Here is a 20,764-nt window from a genome sequence, read left to right on the forward strand (position 1 = left end):
ATCCCGCTACTATTTTTGTTGTTGTTGTTGTTATTTTTAATGCCAACTGAAAGTCTGCAAGATATTACAAAAAAAGGAGGGAGGGAAAGTAAAATTGTTCCCATACTACCTGCTGTGTTGAAATTGGCCCAGATTGTCCACTCTCTCTCAAAGTTATTTAAAAAAAAAAAAAAAACCGTACAAAGGAAACACCTGTGAATCAACATTTATTGAAAAACCTCCATGTATTAAATACACTGAGAAAAAATATTCTAGTAGAGTAAATGCGTTTGGAAAAACTTTAGGAACGGAGTCAGGAGACAGTAGCTTAAGAGTGTTTCCCAGGTCTGAATTCTTTGCTAGAATTGTTCTTTAACGGAAACTTCAGGCTTGCTAGGAAAAAGGACCTACTGTTTTTTGAAAGGCATAAACAAGAACCAAGGAACTGCAGTCCAAAGGGCATGAAAGCACTTGCCCCAATTGGAGGCTACTGTGCTTAGAGCAGAGCTCTCCAGAACACTTTGTAGCTAAGTGCATGGGTTTCACACGTGCAATAGAAAAATCACGAGTGCACATCTCACAAGAGCTGGTTTTAAGAAGAGACCATCACGAAAGTTCCCGGCGAGGAGCGTCGCCAGAGACGCTCCGCAGCGTGCCCGACACTCCACCTCGCTCCTCTCTGGCAGAGAGCTGCCAGAGCAGGTCCCCGCGCGCCCCGCGCCTGCACGCCTGCGCACGCTCACTAGGGCGGGGCTCTTGGGCACGCGGACCGCCGTCCTCCAACTGCTCCTGGCGTCAGTTGGGGCAGTCGGCTCCGGAAGACAGGAGCGCATGCGCGAGCGCGGAGGGTGGGGCCCCAAGGGCCGTCCGGCGGGGGAGGGGCCTGTCATGGCGGCCTCGAGAGTCAATTCCAGGAACCCTGAGGTAAAGGGTACGGGGACTTTTGACCCCTCAGGTGTCACCGCTCTGCGCTGTTGTTCACCCTGTGGGTTGTCTGTGCCCTTGTCCGTGTAAGGAGACTCCCCACAATGTGGATTCACGCCCCCATAGAGCTCGATTCCCTTGAGGGGTTTACCCCAGGGTTATTGGCCCCACTGGAGAGCCGGCTGCATGAAGGGTTCAGTGATTGCGAGGCCTACAGTGGGGGGGAAATAGTGTGTGTGAGCTATTAAACAGGTGCCGTTCTAGGCTGCGCGTTCTGAAGAGTACAAAACCTATAGGGACGTTCTTGCGAGTTGAAAACCCTCATCTGGTTCCAAAGGTGTAGCTCAGGTGATTGGAAAATGAGTGAAGAGCGAAGGAACACACTCATGGTTTCAATAGTGTCTTCCTTCTTATCATAAAAACATCAATCACCACTTATGTCCAAACTGCATTCTTTTGTCAGTGATGGGAGCAACTTTGCTGAATGTGGTAATAAACATGTATTTGTAGTCTGATGTCACATCATGATTGATTTGCAAGCATAGATGGGGTCTGTACATATTTAATTGGTTGGTGGGAATCTGATATGTAGTCAAATGTGTGGGTTGGTTTTGTCTGTGGATGTTTGTGTCTGAAGGGAGGTCGTGCCTGTGTTTTTGTGAGAGCGTGTAAGAGTGAGTGTTGTACTTGGAGGGTGTTGAGATGTGACGCAGGCATACTCAAGGAGTTGGTGGTTAGGTGTTTGTAATTAGGTGTTTGGGGAATATGTTTACATGTGTTTTTTTCACCCATGAATTTGGGGATTTATGTGTGTCTAATGGTGGATTTGGAAGGATTATCTGCATGTGCATAAGGGCAATGTCAGGAAAAGTTGTGGTGTATATTACTTTGGGTGTCCAGTCTGTTTATTTTGTATATTTGGGGAATGTAGGATGATCATTTGTGTATTCAGGGCATGTTGTATGGTTATGGGGTGTTTGGGTGTGTGCATTTTCAGGAGCTGTCTATGTATATTTGGATGTGTAGAGGGCAAGTCTGTGGCTATTTTATGGGGCTGGTGGATGTTGTATATGTAGGTATGTTGTGTTTGTATGATTCTGTATTCTGCAAGATGGCAGAGTTAGTTCTGTGTGAGAGGTTGGGAATGTGGGGTTATGTATATGCCAGTAGTGTGGTACTGTATGTGTATTTGGAACAAAGGGCATATAGGGTGATATTATTGCATATTTGTAGTGTACTGGGTAATTGTGGTTCTATTTGGAACTTGTGGAGAGTTATGTGTTAAATGAGTTTGTGTGTGTATTCAAGGGGCATGGCCACTTGGAGGAATATTTGCTGAGGCTGTGCATTTGTAATTTTCGGTAGGAGCCTCTGAAGCTTATGTATTTTGGGAAGTGAGTATATGTGTATCTGATAAAGAGGTGGGGTTCTATGTTTCTACAGGGAAGTTGGACAATTGCATTTCTATGTATTAGAAATATGTGATACGGGTATTTGTGAGTACTTGCATATGTGTGAGCTGGCTCCTAATAGCTAGGGATAATTTGATATATGGAAGTTGTTTCATAAATGGTTTGCTGGAGACACTTCCATGTATCTTACTTGTGTATTCTAATCTGTGTGTGTGTCCATCATCAGGTTCATGCATTATCAAAGTTTGTTCATAAGGTATGGAGTTGTTAGGAGTATTCAAAGTGTATATCTTTGGAGAATGCTAGGGTGTTTATACATGTGTTTGGTAGGAGTAAGAGGTGGTCTGTCTATATATTCAGGGTGAGGGTAGAAATATATATATATGAACACCCACACACACATACACAGTTTATATGTTGGGGTAGTGGCGGGGAGCTTGTGTTCTGGAGAGGTAGCATAATGTATAGTGTTTGGGAGGGGATCTGTATGTTCAGGGCTTGGGAATATTTGCATGTGTGTGTCCATACGTGTGTGAGAATTGTGTATGTATATTAGTAAGACTGCAGAGGTTGTTGGTGTTTTTCTGTTTTGAGTGTGTCTGAGCATTTGGGGTGTATACTCATGAGTAGTTTGTGGGTGTGTGTATTTGTGATTTGTGAGTATATCAGGAGGCTTAGAGTCCTCTATGTATCTATTTCAAAATGTAATGCCTGAAGAATTGAGTGGTGTTGCTTGTATGTGTGTTCTCAGTATTAGTGAGGTGGACTTATATGTACCGTTGACCCTTGAACTACACACGTTTGAACCACACGGGTCCACTTATAGTGGATTTTTTTCCCAGTAAATACTACAGGACTACTACACGATCCATGGATGCAGAACCACTGCATGGAGGGTTGGCGCCCTAACCCCCAAGTTGTTCAAGGGTCAGCTGTATTTGATAAGTATAGGTTATTTGTGGCTGTGTGTGTTTTTGAGTTCCTGGGGCTTCTGGGGTATGTATTCTGGGGGATGTGAGAGTTTAGTTTGTGTGTTTGGAAACCAGTAGACGGTGTAGGTTATGTGTGTGTGCAGGAATCCTGAAGTATATGTATTTTAGGGCTGTGGGACTGCATATGGGTCTTTTTTGGGTTGCACGTGAGACAGTTGTGTACTTGGTGAGCCTGTGTGTTTAGGTACTCAGTGTGTACATCTGGATGGCATATTGGTTGCACGTGTTTGTTTTCAGGCCCATGTTGTGCGTGTATATATAGTTGTGAGAGTGGAATGTGAATATTCAGGGTGAGTAAGGTTTCGTCTGTAAAAATTTACATAGTAAGAGGTGGTCTGTTTGTGTATCTATTCAGGGTGAGGGTAGAAATGTACGTGTGTGTTCAGGATATATATATATATGTATGTATATGTACAAACACATATGTATATGTGGTATCCTTTTGGTTGTATATCTGTGGTGGGAGTTGAGGGGTCTACTTGGGGTGTAAGTGGATTGTGTGCACAAATTCATAGGAAAAGGTATGGGATGTGCTGGAACTGGTTCATACTATCTTGGGATAGTCAATGGTGCATACCTCTTCCCAGCTCTGTGTTCAGTGATGTCAGGTGGGTAGCTTGAAATTGGTCATGCTGGGAATATTTATACCATGTAGATAGCATAAGTGAAGTCTTTCCCACCTTTCTCGGAGAGTTTTTTAGCGCTTCCCAGCAGACCACTGATGTGCGTGTTTGGATGTATGTATGTATGAAGCAAGAATATTTGGGCATCGGTGGATACGTATGGGACACCCATGTGAATTGTGAGTGGGGCACCTGGGGCTATGGGCCCCTGTATATGTGCATTGACCCTGGTAATTGTGAATCATTGCATTGCTCCTATCAGGTTGGTCTGTTCTTTAGGGCCAAAGAATCCCCATAAATGTTGTAGATTCCCAGTAGAAATCATGCAGATGGATACAGGGGTGTTTGTACCTTAGGCAGGTGGACACTCCTTCAGCATTTGTGTGGTCCTAGCATCTGGGTCCCTAGAAGGGGGGGCCTGGTGGACAGATGGCCATGCAGAGCAGAACCTTCACAGGTGTGTTGTTGGCGTGACAGGCAGCAGTCAGAAAGTCACGGGGCTTCCTGGATAGGAGGTCAGATGACCAAGGGCTCTCCCAGGAAAATACCCTGAGAATCAGTTGGACAGCTACAGGCGTTACTGGGTCTTCTGGGGCACAGCTGACGTGCAAGGACACCCTCCACATGGGGTCCAGAGCCACGTGTCCCTGAGCCCAACTGCCCCAGGGTGGTGGGAACTGTTGCGTATCAGGCTGGTCAACTGTATCACTAGGTCTCAACCAACCTGTCTCCATGGAAATCTAAGTCCTCAGGGGTAGGCAGGACCTCTAGGGATCAGTGAGCTGACTAGGACAGGGGTGGGGAGGCTTTGTCCCTGAGGGAGAGTTGGGGACTGAGACCTGGAGAGCCTGGGGAGTCCCACTCTGAGGAGATATGGCTCTGTTGTTCCCAAACCCTTTAGCCATGTTCTCTGTTCTTTTCTGAAGGCTCATGATGCTTCTAGCAGTGGGAAGCTTATCTCAGTTTCATGTTTCTCTGATAGGATGAACTGACCCTTTTATTCACTATTCCACATCGAGCTGCAAACCCATCAGATGGAACCATGTGATCATTGTGGCCACCAGCTGACCCCACAGCCACCTTGTGCCTCCCTTGGACCCACCCAGGAATTTCTGAGCCTTCTTTATGGTGAGTCTTGTGGCCTTTTCTCCCTCATTGGGAATCCTCCTGCCAATAAAACATGCTGTGAATGTTAACAAAAGGAAACCTCAACTAGAATTGGAGTCTGGAAGGCCCGTAGAGGGAGCTCTCATGCCGTGTCACTCATCATCAATTACCCCAAGAGGAAGAGGTCATTCACTGACCCCAAACAGGAAGTGCGACCACTTTACTACCGCAGCTGGAGGAGGCAAGACTTCCTTCCTGGCCAGCAACAAGAAATAGAACATAGAAATAGCTAATAGAGAATTCCGCAGTTTAGCCAATGAGAAGCCATTGTCACCTGAAGTTTCACTTTCCTCCAGTGAACTTTCATTTTTTCCCTTGATGATGACTTTCTTTCCTTGTCCCACCCTCTTTACTTTGAAATCCTTCTGGGACTTTCCTGGTGGTCCAGGGGCTAAGACTCTGCTCTTCCAATGCACGGGGCATGGGTTCGATCCCTGGTCGGGGAACTAAGATTTCCACATGCCATGTGGCGTGGCCAAAAAACAAAAAGCCTTCCATGTTGTGTAACCCGTTGGAGTATCTCCCTTTCTATCAGATGAGATGCTGCCTGATTCATGAATCGTTTAATAAAGCCAATTTATTCAAACTTCAAAGTAAATCTTCACATTTACTCAGTTAAATTTTGTTTTTTAATACATTGGTGGCATTCAGAGGTGGCCGCTAACAGTTTCATATGTATCCCTCCAGAAATGTTCTCTATCAAAATAGGTATGTGCACTTTTTTAAAATCCACTCTTATGATTCCTCTTGCTAACAGGATGATTTTATGATTAAATCCTTATCTTTTTAAAAAGGAAAAGATAAATATATTGGTGGCAGTGATGGGATCTGAAGCAAATTTCTGATAACATTTGGGACAAGGAGAAACAGGTGTAGTGCCCACAACTCCTTTGAGTTCACTGTCTTTCTTGCCATTCCTGAAGGTTGTTGGTAAGCTCCTCTTGGTTTGAGCTCCATTCTCTTTGATTGAGTTTGTGCTCGCAATCTAATTGGCTTTCCTTTACAGGGCAGGTCAGTTTGTCTGGTAGAGGATTCTCCCTGAGGCCAAACCCCTAGCCTTTCAGATGGAAATTCCCAGGACACAGTAACATCTCTTGGTTATTGCCAGTATATTTTTGAGTGGGAAACCCTAGCCCCTAATTTTGTTCCCTGGATTCCACATTGGGCACTGCTGGCAGTGTAGTCTGCACTTGCCCATCTGTTTGGAATCAGCCCTCAGTTTCCATGCTTGGAACTGTTGGTGGCGGCTATAGTTCTCCATTTTGTTTGGCATCAGTTTGCAGTCCCCATTCCTTGGGATTTGCTGGTTGGATCTTTTTCCTCAGTCCAGGGATCCCTGGGAATTGGTGGTGGTGCATACCAGGCCTTCTTTTGGCCAGGACATAGTGACATCTCTTTGTTACTGCTGATATATTAAGGCGCAGTTCTTTTGTGTGTTCTTTTGGGTTGACAAAGGCTAGTTAAGGAAATGAGATCCTTTATCACCAAAGAGTTGAGAATGCCAGCTTCTGGCACACCTGCTTATTTTATATTTGAGAACTATGGTCCTGGAGGCTGTAGATATTTAGAAAGATGGCAAAATTATACTAATATTGAGCTAGAATTACAATGGTCATTGTGGGGAATGTTCCAGTTAGACAAGATTGTTCATTTAAGGAAAACACTAGAGAGCAAGTGTTCCCAAATTGGACAGGGAGAATGAGATGCCTGCTTTAGTTGGTATGTAAAAGTTTACAGAAGGTTTCAAGATTCCAAAATAGCTTCGTTTAGAGACTTAGAACAAAAAGCTAATGAAAAATTGAAGAGACAAAAGGTACCTGAAACAAAAGACCATAGGACGGATGTGACTGCAGATTGAACTCCTACTGTCCCCCCCTTTCCTTTTTCACCTGAGTACTCTTGTTTTACTCATTTTCTGTCTGAAATACTTTTCTATTCCCAAGAGAATATTTAACAATTGCCATTTAAAGTAAAACTAGCTGAGGTTGCAGGTGAGCCCCCTCAGGTGTCCTTTACCCCTTGGTCAAAGACTGAACTGAGAGCTATAGTCAAAGAATTCTCTAAACCTAGCGAGGAACGCCCAACATTTTTTGAAGAATTTAGAGTCACTGTCACGGCCTATGTCCCCAAACTGCTAGATCTTTATCCGCTTGTACACATGTTGGTAGGACTGGGGGAAGCCCCAGAATGGACGTGGGAAGCAAAATGACATAATCCCTAGGATGATATTCAAGATCCTCGACCTAAAAAGGCTTGCAGAATAACAACTAACCTTTTATAAGCTATTCCTAAAATCTTCCCTGCTCACACTTGGTCTATTATTAATTGGCCTAATAATGATTGGCCTATTATTCACTCATACAAACAAAAGAGGGGTGAATCTGTGGAAGACTTTAGAGCCAGTTTGTAGGCTCTCTTTTTACAGCATTTGGGGTTCCAAGCAATAAAAAGGCCACTCAGCCTACTTTAACTGCCCTCTTTGTAAATGGATTATCTTCTGAGATTAATGGATTGATAAACGGGCAGAAAATAGGCTGGGAGGCTGTAGGCCTGACTGAACTCCTGACTATAGCTGAGCATTTTGAAAGGACCTTGGAGTAAGATCACAAACAGAAATCCACCAAGCTCATAGCCTTACAGTTACAGCAGCTCTAAGGCAAGAGACACAAAATAACACCTAGGCCTCCCCCATTACAACCTCCTAGGGGTCCATGATCAATTCGATGACCCAAAGTTGATGTTTCATTTGTAATCAGTGAGGACACTGGGAAAAAAGGTGTCCTCAAAGGTCCTATGCAAACTCTTCACAAATGCTCTCATATCTGTCTCAAAGGGAGGGCCCCCCCATGACCCTCTCCCCTAGTTGGCAGAACTCCAGAGGTTCTCTGGTAAACTATTACCAGCAATTACCTTAAACAGCCCAGAGGAAAATAGAATGAAAATTAATGAAAAACTGCCAAATTTTAGTTGATACTGGAGCTATGCTTTCTACTTTAAACCCCACTCTCATATTCTACTTTGAAATCTACATTAAACCCTAACCCTAACTGTAAACGTAATTACCTAACCCTTTAACACCCTAGCCCTAGCCCTAACCAGATCTGTGCTTTCTACTCTAAATCCCACCCTCAAAGAACAACAGGTCCCTCTGAGTCAAGAGGATGTTTCCATGGTGGGAGTACCTAATAAAGTTCACAGAGAATTTTTATCTCAACCAAGACTCCTTTTTGCTATGCAATATACCCCAGTTAACCTATTTGGTAGAGATCTCTTTTCTAACTTAAAAGGGCCAGTACATTTTGCCTCCAGTGGAGATCTCACCTTAAAGTTTCCTGATCAACCTGAACCTGATTATTTATGTTCCTTACAATCTGTCCTGGACATAAAAGAGGAAGTTCAGCACAAGTTCTCTAATTTGATGGAGATGCCTGCAAATTTGGGGGCTACTTCTGACAGCGTTAACATCAGAAGAATAAAAAAATGCAAACCTATAAAGATTCAGATAGATGTAGCTAAACCTCTCCCTAGGTTTCCTCAACAACTATTAAAGCCTGCGGTCATACAAGGTCTCACACCTATTGTAGAAGACTTAATTTCCCGGGAGGTAGTCATTCCTGTACTCGTCCCTGCAGCATGCCAATCTTGCCTGGTTGGAAACCTGGCAGGATGGCGATTTGTCCAGGACTTGGGAGCTGTTAATAAAAATAGTTATTCCCTGTTTTCCTGTTGTTCCAAACCTAGCCACCCTTCTGTCACAAGTTTCAACTGACTTGGAATGGTTTACTGTTGCAGACCTTTGTTCACCTTTCTTCAGCATCCCGGAGACCCAACAGCCAATATCTATATGCCTTTACTTGGAACAATCAACAATATACCTGCATTTTTATGCCTCAAGTGTTCACTGGGACCCCTTCTTTTTTCTCCCAAGTACTTCACCAAGATTTAAGTACCCTCTAGTTCCCTGAGAAATCCACCTTTTTACCATATGGAGATAACCTCCTGCTGTACTCAGCTACTGTAAAGATTCCATTAGGCATGCATAAAAGATTCCATTTATTTGCTGCAACAGTTAGCTGAGAAAGAACACGAAGGAAAAATTACAATTATCTCTAGACACTGTTCATTACCTAGGACATAATCTAAGCACTGAAGGAATTCAGCTATGTCCAGAGAGAATTCGGCTGATACAGGAACTTCCTAGACTCACAACTAAGTGCTAGCATTGTGGATTTCTAGGTTTAGCTGGTTATTGCAAGCTCTGGGTTCCAAATTTTTCTCTGTTACCTCTTCCACTCTATGAACTTATTAAAGATTTAGTTCCTGAATCCTTTGCTTGGGAAGATAAACATAAGCAGGCTTTTATAAGGCTAAAACAAGCACTGCAAGAGCTGCCTGCCTTAGGGTTACCCAAATGATCAGGTTCAGGTTGATCCGGAAACTTTAAGGTGAGATCTCCACTGGAGGCAAAATATATTAGCCCTTTTAAGTTAGCAAAGAGATCTCTACCTAATAGATTAACTTTAGGTTATTCAAAACCTTTTACTTGATTTGTGCATGAATGGCATAATCAGGCCCCGCGGAACTATGTGAGCATGGTAGTAAACATAGGCCTATTGCCTATTATAGCATGCAACTTGATTCAGTTGCTTATGCCTATCTCAGTTGTCTTAAGGTTATAGCCATAACTGCAAATTTAGTGGAAGCCTTGGCAGATTTGACTCTAGAAAATGAAGTTTATTTGCCAACTCCACACACTGTCCACAGTCTTCTTAACTCTGAATTGGCAACGTTTCACTGCAAGTGTCACAAGATTCACTTCCTGTGAAATCCTGCTTTCACCACCTAATCTTTATCTTAAACTTTACAACGTTCTCCATCCTGCTGCACTACTACCTCTGTCTGACAAAGGTGAGGACCATGACTGCAAGGTAACAGTGTCCCATGGGAATTCCCTGGTAGGCCATTGCTTAGGACTCCGAGCTTCCACTGCAGGGAGCGCGGGTTCGATCTCTGGTCGAGGAACTAAGATCCCACAAGCCACGTGGCGCAGCCCAAAACAAAAACAAACACAAAAACAAAACAAACAAACAAAACAATGTCCCATTTTGTGACACCGTGTCCTGAGTAAAGATGTTACCAAGTCCAAGCTTGCTGTGCTTGCCGCACGACAGGCCAATAAATCGGAGATGAGGTGTTGAGGCAAGGAATATGACTTTATTCGGATGGTGACAGGGAATACCTGGAAGGGAGTTTTCCTCTTCCCTGACTCATATGCTGCCACTTCCCGTTTAGGGTGTCCCAGTCAGCCTCGGTGGGGTCAAGGGATGATTTGCAACAGCAGCAAGAATTGCAGCAACATAGGAGGCACTTACCTCAGTGGCATTTGCCCGCTCGGGGTGCCATGATGCCCCTGGTAGAGCTGCCTCTGTCATGGGTTAGGGCTGTGTGGGGAACTCATGGATGTATGTTTGGGGTATAGGACGGTTTGGGGTAATAGTAAAGCTGTGTAGAGACTGTGTATGTGTGATCTGGGGAGAGATGAGGGGCCTGAGTGCCTTTATGAGTGTACGGTTGGTGTAGCATGGTGCGGCTGGGTGGTGGGGCTGGTTCTGGGTGTTTTGAGGCTCTGTGTGCAGGCATTTGAGAAGAGGTAGGGGTATGCATTTTAATGTTTTGTGTGTTGGATCTGTGTGTATTCAGAGTATAGGGGTTATACATATGCTCATCCTGTAGGGTAAGAGTTTAGGGAGTGTATTTTTGGTGTGGAGGAATTTGCAGAGACTGGGGATGTCAGTGTAAATTGGGGTTGTTAGCTGTGTGTGTATAATCAGGGGATGTGACAGAGGCTGTTTATGGTATCTCAAGAGGGAGATGGGTGTATGTTTGTATTGAGGGTGTGAGTTCATCATGTGTTCTGGGGGGAGTATTTAGGAGAAGGTTGGAAACATTGTGTCTCTCTGATGGTATTTTGTGTTTGTCTCAGCTTCTGAGGCATTGTACATACGTGGATGTTCACAGCTGTGGGGGGACTGTATGTGTTATATTTGGATTTTGGGGGTTGTGTCTTATATTAAGAAGTATGTGAGTTTGGTTTGAATGTATTTGGCTATTGTTGAAGGGTTTGTGTGTTTGCATTGGGGGGTTATATGGGGTTGGGTGGATTTTTGTGGGATGTGAGGATTTCGGTGTTTGATTATCGGGAGCCGTTGGGGGTGTGTTTTTGTATTCAAGACTGTGGCTGTGATTTTATTGGGGTTTGTAGTGCATGTATACTGGAGCAGGAGGGTTCTGGGCACAGAGGCATCTGCTTATAGGTAGGGAGTTTGTGTGTTTGAGGATGTTTGGAGCTCTGTGGGGCTGTGTGATGGTGGCACAGGCGACTGTGGGCAGGTGGAGTGTGTGTTGGGCTGGAAGGGAAACTCGAGGGCATGTTGGTGACTGTGAGGCGCCCATGTGAACTCCCACGTGGACTGACCTTTGTTCCTTCTGACCTTCTATGGCTTGTACCCATCCTGATCTTCTGTGGCAGCTACTCCCCTGGAATGGTCAGCAATACTCTGCTCATTCTTAGCCAGATGAGTCAGGAAACGTCACTTCCTCCGGCAGCTGGATGTGTCTCTTGCAAGTGAGTGGTCCTGGAGTCCAGGGTGCAGGACTGGTGGACAGATGCAGAGTGAGGCTGATTCCCCCGTGAGCCCTCTCCTCAGTGAGGTGGCCAGGAGGTCAGGGCTGTATCTCCAGAGGGTCAGACATGGCCAGTCCTCTCTAGAATGTGCTGGAGGGGCCAACTCATTGAACGGACCCTGCCAGGAGATAAACAGACCCCGAGGACAATTCCTAAGGGAGAAGTCTATACCTAACCATCTTCCACTTTCTCCTTTGGATGGCCTCTACCACAAGGTAAAAGCTAAGCCCCCTCACATGGCCCTTCTTGGCCTGGTCTTACTGACCGGCCAGTCTCTCCCCACATCCTGGCTCACTCTGGGCCCTCTGGTGATACCAGCATGAGGCCCCCCTGTATGTCAGTTCTCACCTCCTTGCCTTAGCCCTTGCTGCCCTTGCTGTTTGCCCTGCTCTTCCTCCCCCAAGGCCGTGAGTCACCTTCTCCAGGTGGGAAGGATCCACTGAAAATGCAACTTTGGGTAATTACTGCATCACCTGAGTCTCTAGCACGTGCCAGGCACTATGACGCTTGCCAAATCCATAAAAACCCCACAAAGCGGATGTGCTATTAGTTGCACTTTGCAGGTGATGAAGCTGAGGTTCAGAGGTGAGCAACCATGACCAAGTACCCTGTATGTACCAGAATATCAATCAGACTGGTCAACGTATCCAATAAAGCCAAACATTAGTCTGATCAGGACGCCTAGATGCCAGGCTGTAAAGGCGCAAAATATGTCCCAGCAAGAGAAGGAGCAGTGCCAAGTACCCCAGCAAAGAAGCAGAGTTCATATCCTGCTTTCTTAATCAAAATAGCTGCAGATCAACCCACAGTTTCCTACTCTGTTAATAGGAGGAAAATACCAATGTGCGTTGCCCCATAAAACTACCTTAAGACAGTATGTATGATCCCGAGTGCTTTGGTAATGACCCCAAATCATCATCATGAAGTTGGGATACTTCTTAAAACACTGCAAGTCTTACACACTGGCATATAGAATCTGTAAAGTCAGTTCTTTGGGTAATGATGGTAGATAGAAGTGGCCCAGAAGGACAGAAGACAGAAAATAGAGCAGAAACTATTTGTCCAGAGGTGACAATGGGTCATAGCCAAGGTTCAAGCATTACTAGGGAGGTGGTGAAAATAGTAATGGGCATAGATTGTAATAAGTCAAGGATATCTCATGTAGTTTCCAATGAAAGTTTGTGAAAGACATATAACTAAAAAGATAATAGGCTGGGAGGTGAAATAGTACAAAACATTTGATATATTTTTTACAAGGATAAAAGAAGATAGAAATGAACATTAAAGAAGTCGGTCAAATAGAAACACTGTAAGATGGTAATAACCTCACAATATGATGAGGCAACTTAGATTTATTTTGTTTAAATAAATTGGTAGACTATATTTAGAGTAGTTTTAAGTTTAAAGAGAATTTGAGCAGAGTATAGAGTTCTCATACACCCCCTCACATCTATTCCCCAAACCAAAGTTTCCCCTATTATTAATGTCTTGCATTAGTGTGGGGCATTTTTTACAATTGATGAGCCAAAGTTCATACATTACTATTAACTAATATCCATAGTTTACATTACAGTTTACTCTGTTGCATATCCTATGGGTTTTGACGAATGTATGACAAGCGTTGACCATTACAGTATCATACAGAATAGTTTCAGTGCCCTACCTTTTCCAGGATGTCATATAGCTGATATCATACAGTATGTATCCATTTCAGTTTGGCCTCTTTCATTTAGCAATATGTGTTTAGGGTTCCTCCATGTCTCTTCCATTTAGTACTCTTATAGCTCAAGCTGCCATAACATAATACTATAGGCTTGGTGACTTTAACAACTCACAGTTCTAGAGGCTTGGAAGTCTAAGATCACGGTGCTGGCCAATTCAGTGCCTGGTGAGGGCTCTCTTCCTGGCTTGCAGACAACTGTCTTTTCACTGTGTCCTCACATAGTGGAGAGAGACAGAAAAAACTCTCTGGTTTCCTCTTACAGGGGCACTAATAGAGCCTAATCCTCATGACATCATTTAATCTAATTACCTGCCAAAGGCCTCATCTCCAAATACCATCACTTTGTTAGAGCTTGAATATATGAATTTTGGGGGGACAGAATTCAGTTGATAGCCTCATTCTTCTAACAGTATAAAATATGACGAATAAAGAAAGCTCATCATTAAATTATCTCTTTTCTAGAGTTTCTGTCCCCATGTAGTTATCAACTCCTGGGTAAGATAGCCTGGGAAAGCAAAATTTTAAAAAACACATGAACAAGTTTTTTTGAATCTCAAAATGATTTGAAGGCAAGAAACAGTGTTTGAGAGAAAATTGGGGAACCTTACTTGCATAAGAAAAGGTGATATTCCTCCTGTTCAGAGTTGAATGCCATTTTGGAGCCAGTCAAGCCAGGCTGAGGAAGCACATTCTAAGCAGAAGCAATAAAAATTGTGTGCAAAGAGCCAGGCTTGTTCTAGAAATTAAACAAGCCCCACTGTGAATGTGGAAGAGTGAATGAAGGGATGAGAAGCAGGATAGGTGAATGGAAACTAGGTTACAGAGGCCTATGAGTACAGATGGGCATATGCATGTAAGAACACTACTCATGGCAGGGAAAGAACCACCTGGATGTATCAGAAGGAACAAGTTCTTAACACTCACAAAGGGAAAAAAAAAAAGAAAGCCTGGTCTTCCCAGCTAGAATGGAAAACTGTTTAATACATGAGTATTCAGAATAGTTTTCAATCCTGAAATGTGGGGAAAAAGTTAACATGGTCTAAACATTACTTGGGTTCCACCTAAAAAGCTTAAAAGCAAGACTCAGAAGGATAAAATTATTTTTAAGTAATTTAACTGCATCCCAGAACAAAGTTCAAGAATATGTACAGAAATACTAAAATATTTAGCACCAGAAAAAGAAAATCTACAGTGACTGTCATCCAATAAAAAAATTACCAGGTATATCAAGAAGCACGAATATAGAACCACAATGAAGGGGAAAAAACCTAATTAAAACTGACCCAGAAATAGAAAAATTAAAGCATTAGTAGACAACAAAACTAAAGTAGATATTATAATTATATTTCATATTTTCAAGAAGCTACAGGAGGGATTGGACATGTAAAGGAAGGTATTTTTTAAAAAGCAAATCAACGTTTTAGAGATTAAAATTAAAATAGCTGAGATTAAAAGTACATTGGATAGAATTAACAGTAGATTAGACATTGCAGAAAAGAATTAGTTAACTGAACAAAAAGCAATATACATTATTCAAAATAAACACACAAAGAAAAGAAAAAAAACTTTAAAAAGATATGAATATCAAGAGAATGGGAAGTCAAGTCATACATGGGGAGAAAAAATTTGTAAAAGACAAATCAGATAAAGGATTGGTATGAAAATATACAAAGAACACTTACTGATTGCCACTAAAAAAAGAGGACAACCTGATTAAAAGTGGACAAAAAATCTAAACTGACACCTCAGTAAAGAAGATATAAAATATCAAATAGGCATATGACAAGATGCTCAACACCTTATGTGTTTGGAGAACTGCAAATTAAAACAGCAATGAGAAACCACTATGCAGCTATGAAGAGGACAAAAATTCAGAACACTGACAACACCAAATGCTGGTGAGGATGCAGAGCAGTAGGAACTCTCATGATTGCTGTAGGGAATGCAAAATGGTACAGACTCTTTGGAAGACAGTTTGGCAGTTTAATAAAAGAGTAAATATACATTTACCATAAAATGCAGCAATCAAGCTCTTTGGTATATACCCCAAAGAGCTGAAAATTTACGTCCATACAAAAGCCTGCACATGAATGATTGTGGCAGCTTTATTCATAATTGCCAAAAATTAGAGGCAACCAAGGTGCCCTTCCATAGATGGATGGATTAAAAACAAAGAAACAAACAAACAAAAACCTGTTCCACATTCATACAATGGAATATTATTCAGCAATAAAAGGAAATAAACTACCCATGAAAAGACATGGAGGAACTTAAATGCATATTACTAGGTGAAATAAACCAATCTGAAAGGGCTACGTACTGTATAATTCTTAACTATATGATATTTTAGAAGGCAAAGCTATGGAGACCGTAAAAAGATCAGTGGTTGTTGGGGGTTTGGGTGGAGGAAGGGAAGAGTAGGTTGAATAGGTGGAACACAGGGGATTCTTAGGTCAGTAAAAGTATTCTGTGTGATATTACAGTGGTGGATACATGTTGTATTAGTCAGAATTCTCCAAAGAAGCAGAACCTATAGAATACATGCATGTGTTTGTAACAGGGAATTAGCTCTTATGATAATGGAAGCTGAGAAATCCCACAGTCTGCCATCTGTAAGCTGGAGGCCCCAGAAAGCTAGTGATATAATTCAATCCTAGTCCAATGGCCTGAGAACCAGGGGAGATGGTGATATAAATTCCAGTCTGAGGTCAGGAGAAGATGAAATATCTCACCTCACACCATGAGGCAGGAAAAAGGGGCAAATTCTTCCTTCCCCCAGCTCTTGTTCTATTCAAGCCCTCAACAGACTGGATGATGTCCACCCACATTGGGGGGGGGGGCAATCAACTTTACTGAGTCCACCAATTTCAATGCTCATTTCACCTGGAAATTCCCTCACAAAATATACCCAGAAATAATTTTTAATCTGGGTCCCCCATAGCCAGTTAAGTTGACACATGAAACTAATCATCACAAGTCGACCCTGTGTCAACATGACACCCATATGCATCTCCTCAAATCTTACTTAATCCCCAAATAAGACAATAACAAGGTCTTAATTCCACTTAATATGATACAACAATTCTGAGTCCAATCAAAATACACTAACCTTATCCCCAGAAGAGGAGGTAAATCCTTGTGATATAACTTAAAGTACTATAATGTAAAATTAAGAGTACTTACATATTATGATATAAAATCAATACAACTCATGTTACATAATAAGGGAATATGAGAGAGAAAAAACAAATACACACTTAACACAAATATATTCATAGCAAAAAAAAATGGTGTACTCATGACAATTACAGTCCTCGTTTCTGTAAGTGGTCAGTTATAGCTGGTCTTTGTAACTACTTTCTTATACCCATTCTGTATTCTTTCTATCTTCAGCAAGCACCTCAGCAGATCGTGGTTCTTCCCTGGTGGGTGACCAAATCCTTCCTTCTTGAATAGTCTGGGTCATTAGTAGCCCTGCCTAGACTGGGTTGTTGTAGTTTTCCACTGAGCTTAATCAAAGAACATGGTAATACTAAGGGATGCCTTAAGCGATCTACTATATCCAGATACACTTTTCCTTACCCGCCGGTGGGGTCCGCATTTCTGGGGGGCCGGGCGCCTCAAGCCGGAGAGGGGATGGCGGCTCCGTTGCCATAACGGAGAGCTGAAGCGGCAGCAGCAGCGAGAGCAGGGAAGAAAATAAGGCGGAGGGAGGGGACGCCGGAGAACCCGGGGGTCGCTCAGGCTCAGCCGCGAGGAGGCCCGGGGGTTCCTGCGGCTGGTGCCCTCTGTGGCCCGAGGAGGGGGCCCATGACGCCGCGAAGGCGCGGGCTCTGCCGTGCCCAACACTCGGCGGAGCGCGTCTCTCGGCTCCCGGCTCTCGCTGCTCAGCCGCCGCGGCCGCCGACCCGGGCGCAGCCCAGGAGACTGACCTCAGCGGATAAGCGGCGGCGGCGGTGGCGCCCCGCGCTCCCTCAAGAGTTCTTTATATGTTCTTTATAGATACAAGTTCTTTATCAAATATGTTACTTACAAGTATTTTCTCCAGTCCATGGCTCCTATTTCGATTTTCTTAACTGTGAATGCTTTTTTCAAAGAGCAGACATTTTTATCATGATGAAGTCCAGTTTATTGATTTTTTCTTTTATGTATTGTGATTTTAGTGTCATATCAAAGAAATATTTGCCTAACCCAAGTTCACAAAGATTTTCTCCTATGTTTTCTTGTAAAAGTTGTATAATTTTAGGTTTTACAATTAGGTCTACAATCCATTTTGAGCTAACTTTTGTATAAAGTGTGCGATATGAATGAAAATTTATTTTTTGTTTACACAAGGATCAAATTGCTCCAGGACTATCTGTTGAACAGATGATCTTTTCTCTACTGAGTTGCCTTTGTACCACAAAATCAAAACTATTATGTCATGAGTTTTGCCCAAACCCAGTCAAATTCCCATCTTGAAAATCCACCTTAAACCATTGGAGTTCAGACCCCTAATCTTGTAAATATGTTCCCACAACTCCTGCTTCTGATAACTGCTAAGATTCTGCCAAGGTGTGGTGTTCTCACTCGCTGATGGAGGTTTAAAAAACTTAGCGGTGCTTCATGGAGAGATAACCAACTGACAAATTCCAACCCAATCTGATAATTTCTTTATTTTAAATTGAAATAATTATTTAAGAATGTGTTTAGATAGGAGATAGTATACATAATTAGGGTTCATTTTGTCAGGTGTGATTTCACAAGGAATTTTTTTATCATAACTTAAGATTTACTGTTGTGAAAAATATTTGACAGTAGCTTTTGAAAAGCACAATTAGTCAAATTTGCACTTAAAATTATAATTCTTTTATTTTTCAATAAGAACTGTTTATCCTTTAATATTTAATAAGGGCTTCATAGGAGTGCTTCTCACTTTTATTTGTTTATTCATTCAAAAATTACTTTGGGGAAACATTAGTTTGTAACACTGCAACAAGAAACTACAGGAACTATAGGACTAAAAACAGTAACATTTGGTCACAGCAACTCATGGCAAACATAATATAAACTACAGCTTAGAGACCACGATGGTATAGATTAAATCTTTGGGATAGAAATGAGTGATCCAAAATGCATTAGGTTATAAAACATATTCTTATTAGCTTCTTGTATTTATTTCTGTTAGTAATTATAAATATAAGCCATTTATTGAAGTCTCATGATATTTCTAGCCGTGACCATTTTCCAGGAAGTGTTTGTATAAAATACACGTGATTTTATTCTCATATTAAAAATGTGGATACTGAGGGCTTCCCTGGTGACGCAGTGGTTAAGAATCCACTTGCCAATGCAGGGGACACGGGTTCGAGCCCTGGTCTGGGAAGATCTCACATGCTGTGGAGCAGCTAAGCCTGCAAGCTACAACTACTGAAGCCCGCGCCTAGATCCCGTGCTCTGCAACAAGAGAAGCCACCGCAATGAGAAGCCTGCGCACCGCAAGAAAGAGTAGCTCCCGCTTGCCGCAGCTAGAGAAAGCCCACGAGCCCAAGGCAACCAAAAATAAAATAAATAAACATAAATAAATGTTTTTTAAAATGTGGATACTGAGATTTAGAGAGCTCTGGTGAGGAGCAGAGCTCCAACGCCTTCCTTGTCTCCTATCCTGTTGGGCTCTGTATCCTCTCCTTCCCTAGGTCCACAGAGCCTCAAGTCTATTGAAACTGATTTGGTCCTCTCTCCTCAACGTCAACCTGCCTGTTTTCTTTGTTACTTCTTTGCTCTAATACACTACCCAGATCGTGGCTTGGAGGATTTGTATGCGGGGTTATTTACCATACACAATTAGGAAACCCCTCCCCGTGTGTTCTTCGGTCTCTGGCCATGGCGTTGGCAGTAGTCTGGGCTCACTCTCACTTATCACTGAGCCTCTGATTGGAGTCCTGGCGGCCGAGGCACTGTCACTCATGACAGCACAGCCTTTCTCCTTTGATACTTTCATAATCTGAAAATGAAATGCACATCTTTCACTGGTGGATTAGAAATAGAATTTTCTTCTCTACTTTTCGTTTGCAGACTAGGTTTTAAAGCCTCAAGTGACTGTGTGAACTTTATCTTGTCTCTGCCAGCAGTCTGCATCAGCAGCATGGGGTGACTTTGGTTGCTAGACCTTTCTCATGCTATCCACCCATCAAATGGCTTCAACCCAGGGTCCCAGGAGTGTGTTGGTTTCCTGAGGAACAAAATCCTATCTTCCAATAGAACGCTTACTTCCAGCTACTCACTGGCACATACAGAGTCATACAGAGTTTGTAAACCTAGCTTTTCTTCTTACTACTTGGAGATTAATCCTATAATGCCCTCATTCTTCCAGAACAATAGTTCTCCACATGAGAATTAAACAACTGCTTCTTTAAGCCACATTGAGCCACATCTGGCAGGAAATGTTGTACTGAAAATTGGAAGATCTAACTGGTGGCTGGATTTGACATTGCTGAGTCTTTTGTAATATTCTCTGCTTCATTTTGCTGAGAAATGAAAGTTTGCATTAGGTGGTCTGGAGTTGTGAAACACAAATGTGGACATATGGAAAAAATTCTCAAAGCTCTTTTTATTTTTCTTGAAGTGACAATATTGCCTTATGTTTAAATCCACTGAGTAGAATAATATTACTTATTTAAAAGCCTACATATTTTGAGCTTTATAATATCAGGCACGCCTATGGAAAGAAGCCTTTCATCAGAGAGGGGAAATAGTGAGTATTTAGAATGACAATTGTAATTTTAGCAGTTTAACTGGGACTTTTTATTTTTTATTATTTGGTTAAAGGGCCAGATAGTAAATATTTAGGCTCTGTGGGCCTGCAACTCCTGAACGCTGCCACTGCAGAGTGAAAGCAGCCTTGGACTGTACTTAATGAATGGGTGTGGCAGTGTTTCAATGAAACATTGTTTAGACAGGAACAAAGCAGATTTGGACCTCATGCCAGTTTGTTGACCCTTACCCTCGAAAAAACTCTGAGTTTCACATTCTTTTTTTATATCCCCATGACCCTCCTTTTTAAAATCATCTGCCATCTATACCGTGCAGTGCAATGTTAGGTTGCCAGATTTATATTTGTTGATTGTAAGTATGTCTCCCAAACTATATATTTATATGAAATTCAAATTTATCTGGGCATGGTGTATTTTACCTGGCAACCCTATCCCAGTGACCTTTTTCCCACATATTCCACCTTAATTTGGAGCTTGATGTCCTTCCCTAGATCAAAATCTTCTTTG

The 20,764-nt window shown here is 42.5% G+C and overlaps 1 protein-coding gene across 1 annotated transcript in view; it reads left to right on the top strand.

Moving 5' to 3' along the window:
* Window positions 1-809: 809 nt before the first annotated feature.
* Window positions 810-20,764, top strand: part of LOC309661491 (protein transport protein Sec31A-like) — a gene marked incomplete at its 3' end in the record, with an annotated part of 222,919 nt that continues 202,964 nt past the window's right edge. Inside the window, exons 1-2 of the mRNA XM_082463178.1 lie at window positions 810-903; window positions 4,950-5,058. Coding sequence (XP_082319304.1) covers window positions 811-903; window positions 4,950-5,058 — 202 coding nt within the window. The 5' untranslated portion in view covers window position 810. The remainder of the gene's footprint in view (window positions 904-4,949; window positions 5,059-20,764) is intronic.

Source organism: Balaenoptera physalus (assembly GCF_965194825.1).
Source record: "Balaenoptera physalus genome assembly, chromosome: 5".
Taxonomy (NCBI): Eukaryota; Metazoa; Chordata; class Mammalia; order Artiodactyla; family Balaenopteridae; genus Balaenoptera; species Balaenoptera physalus.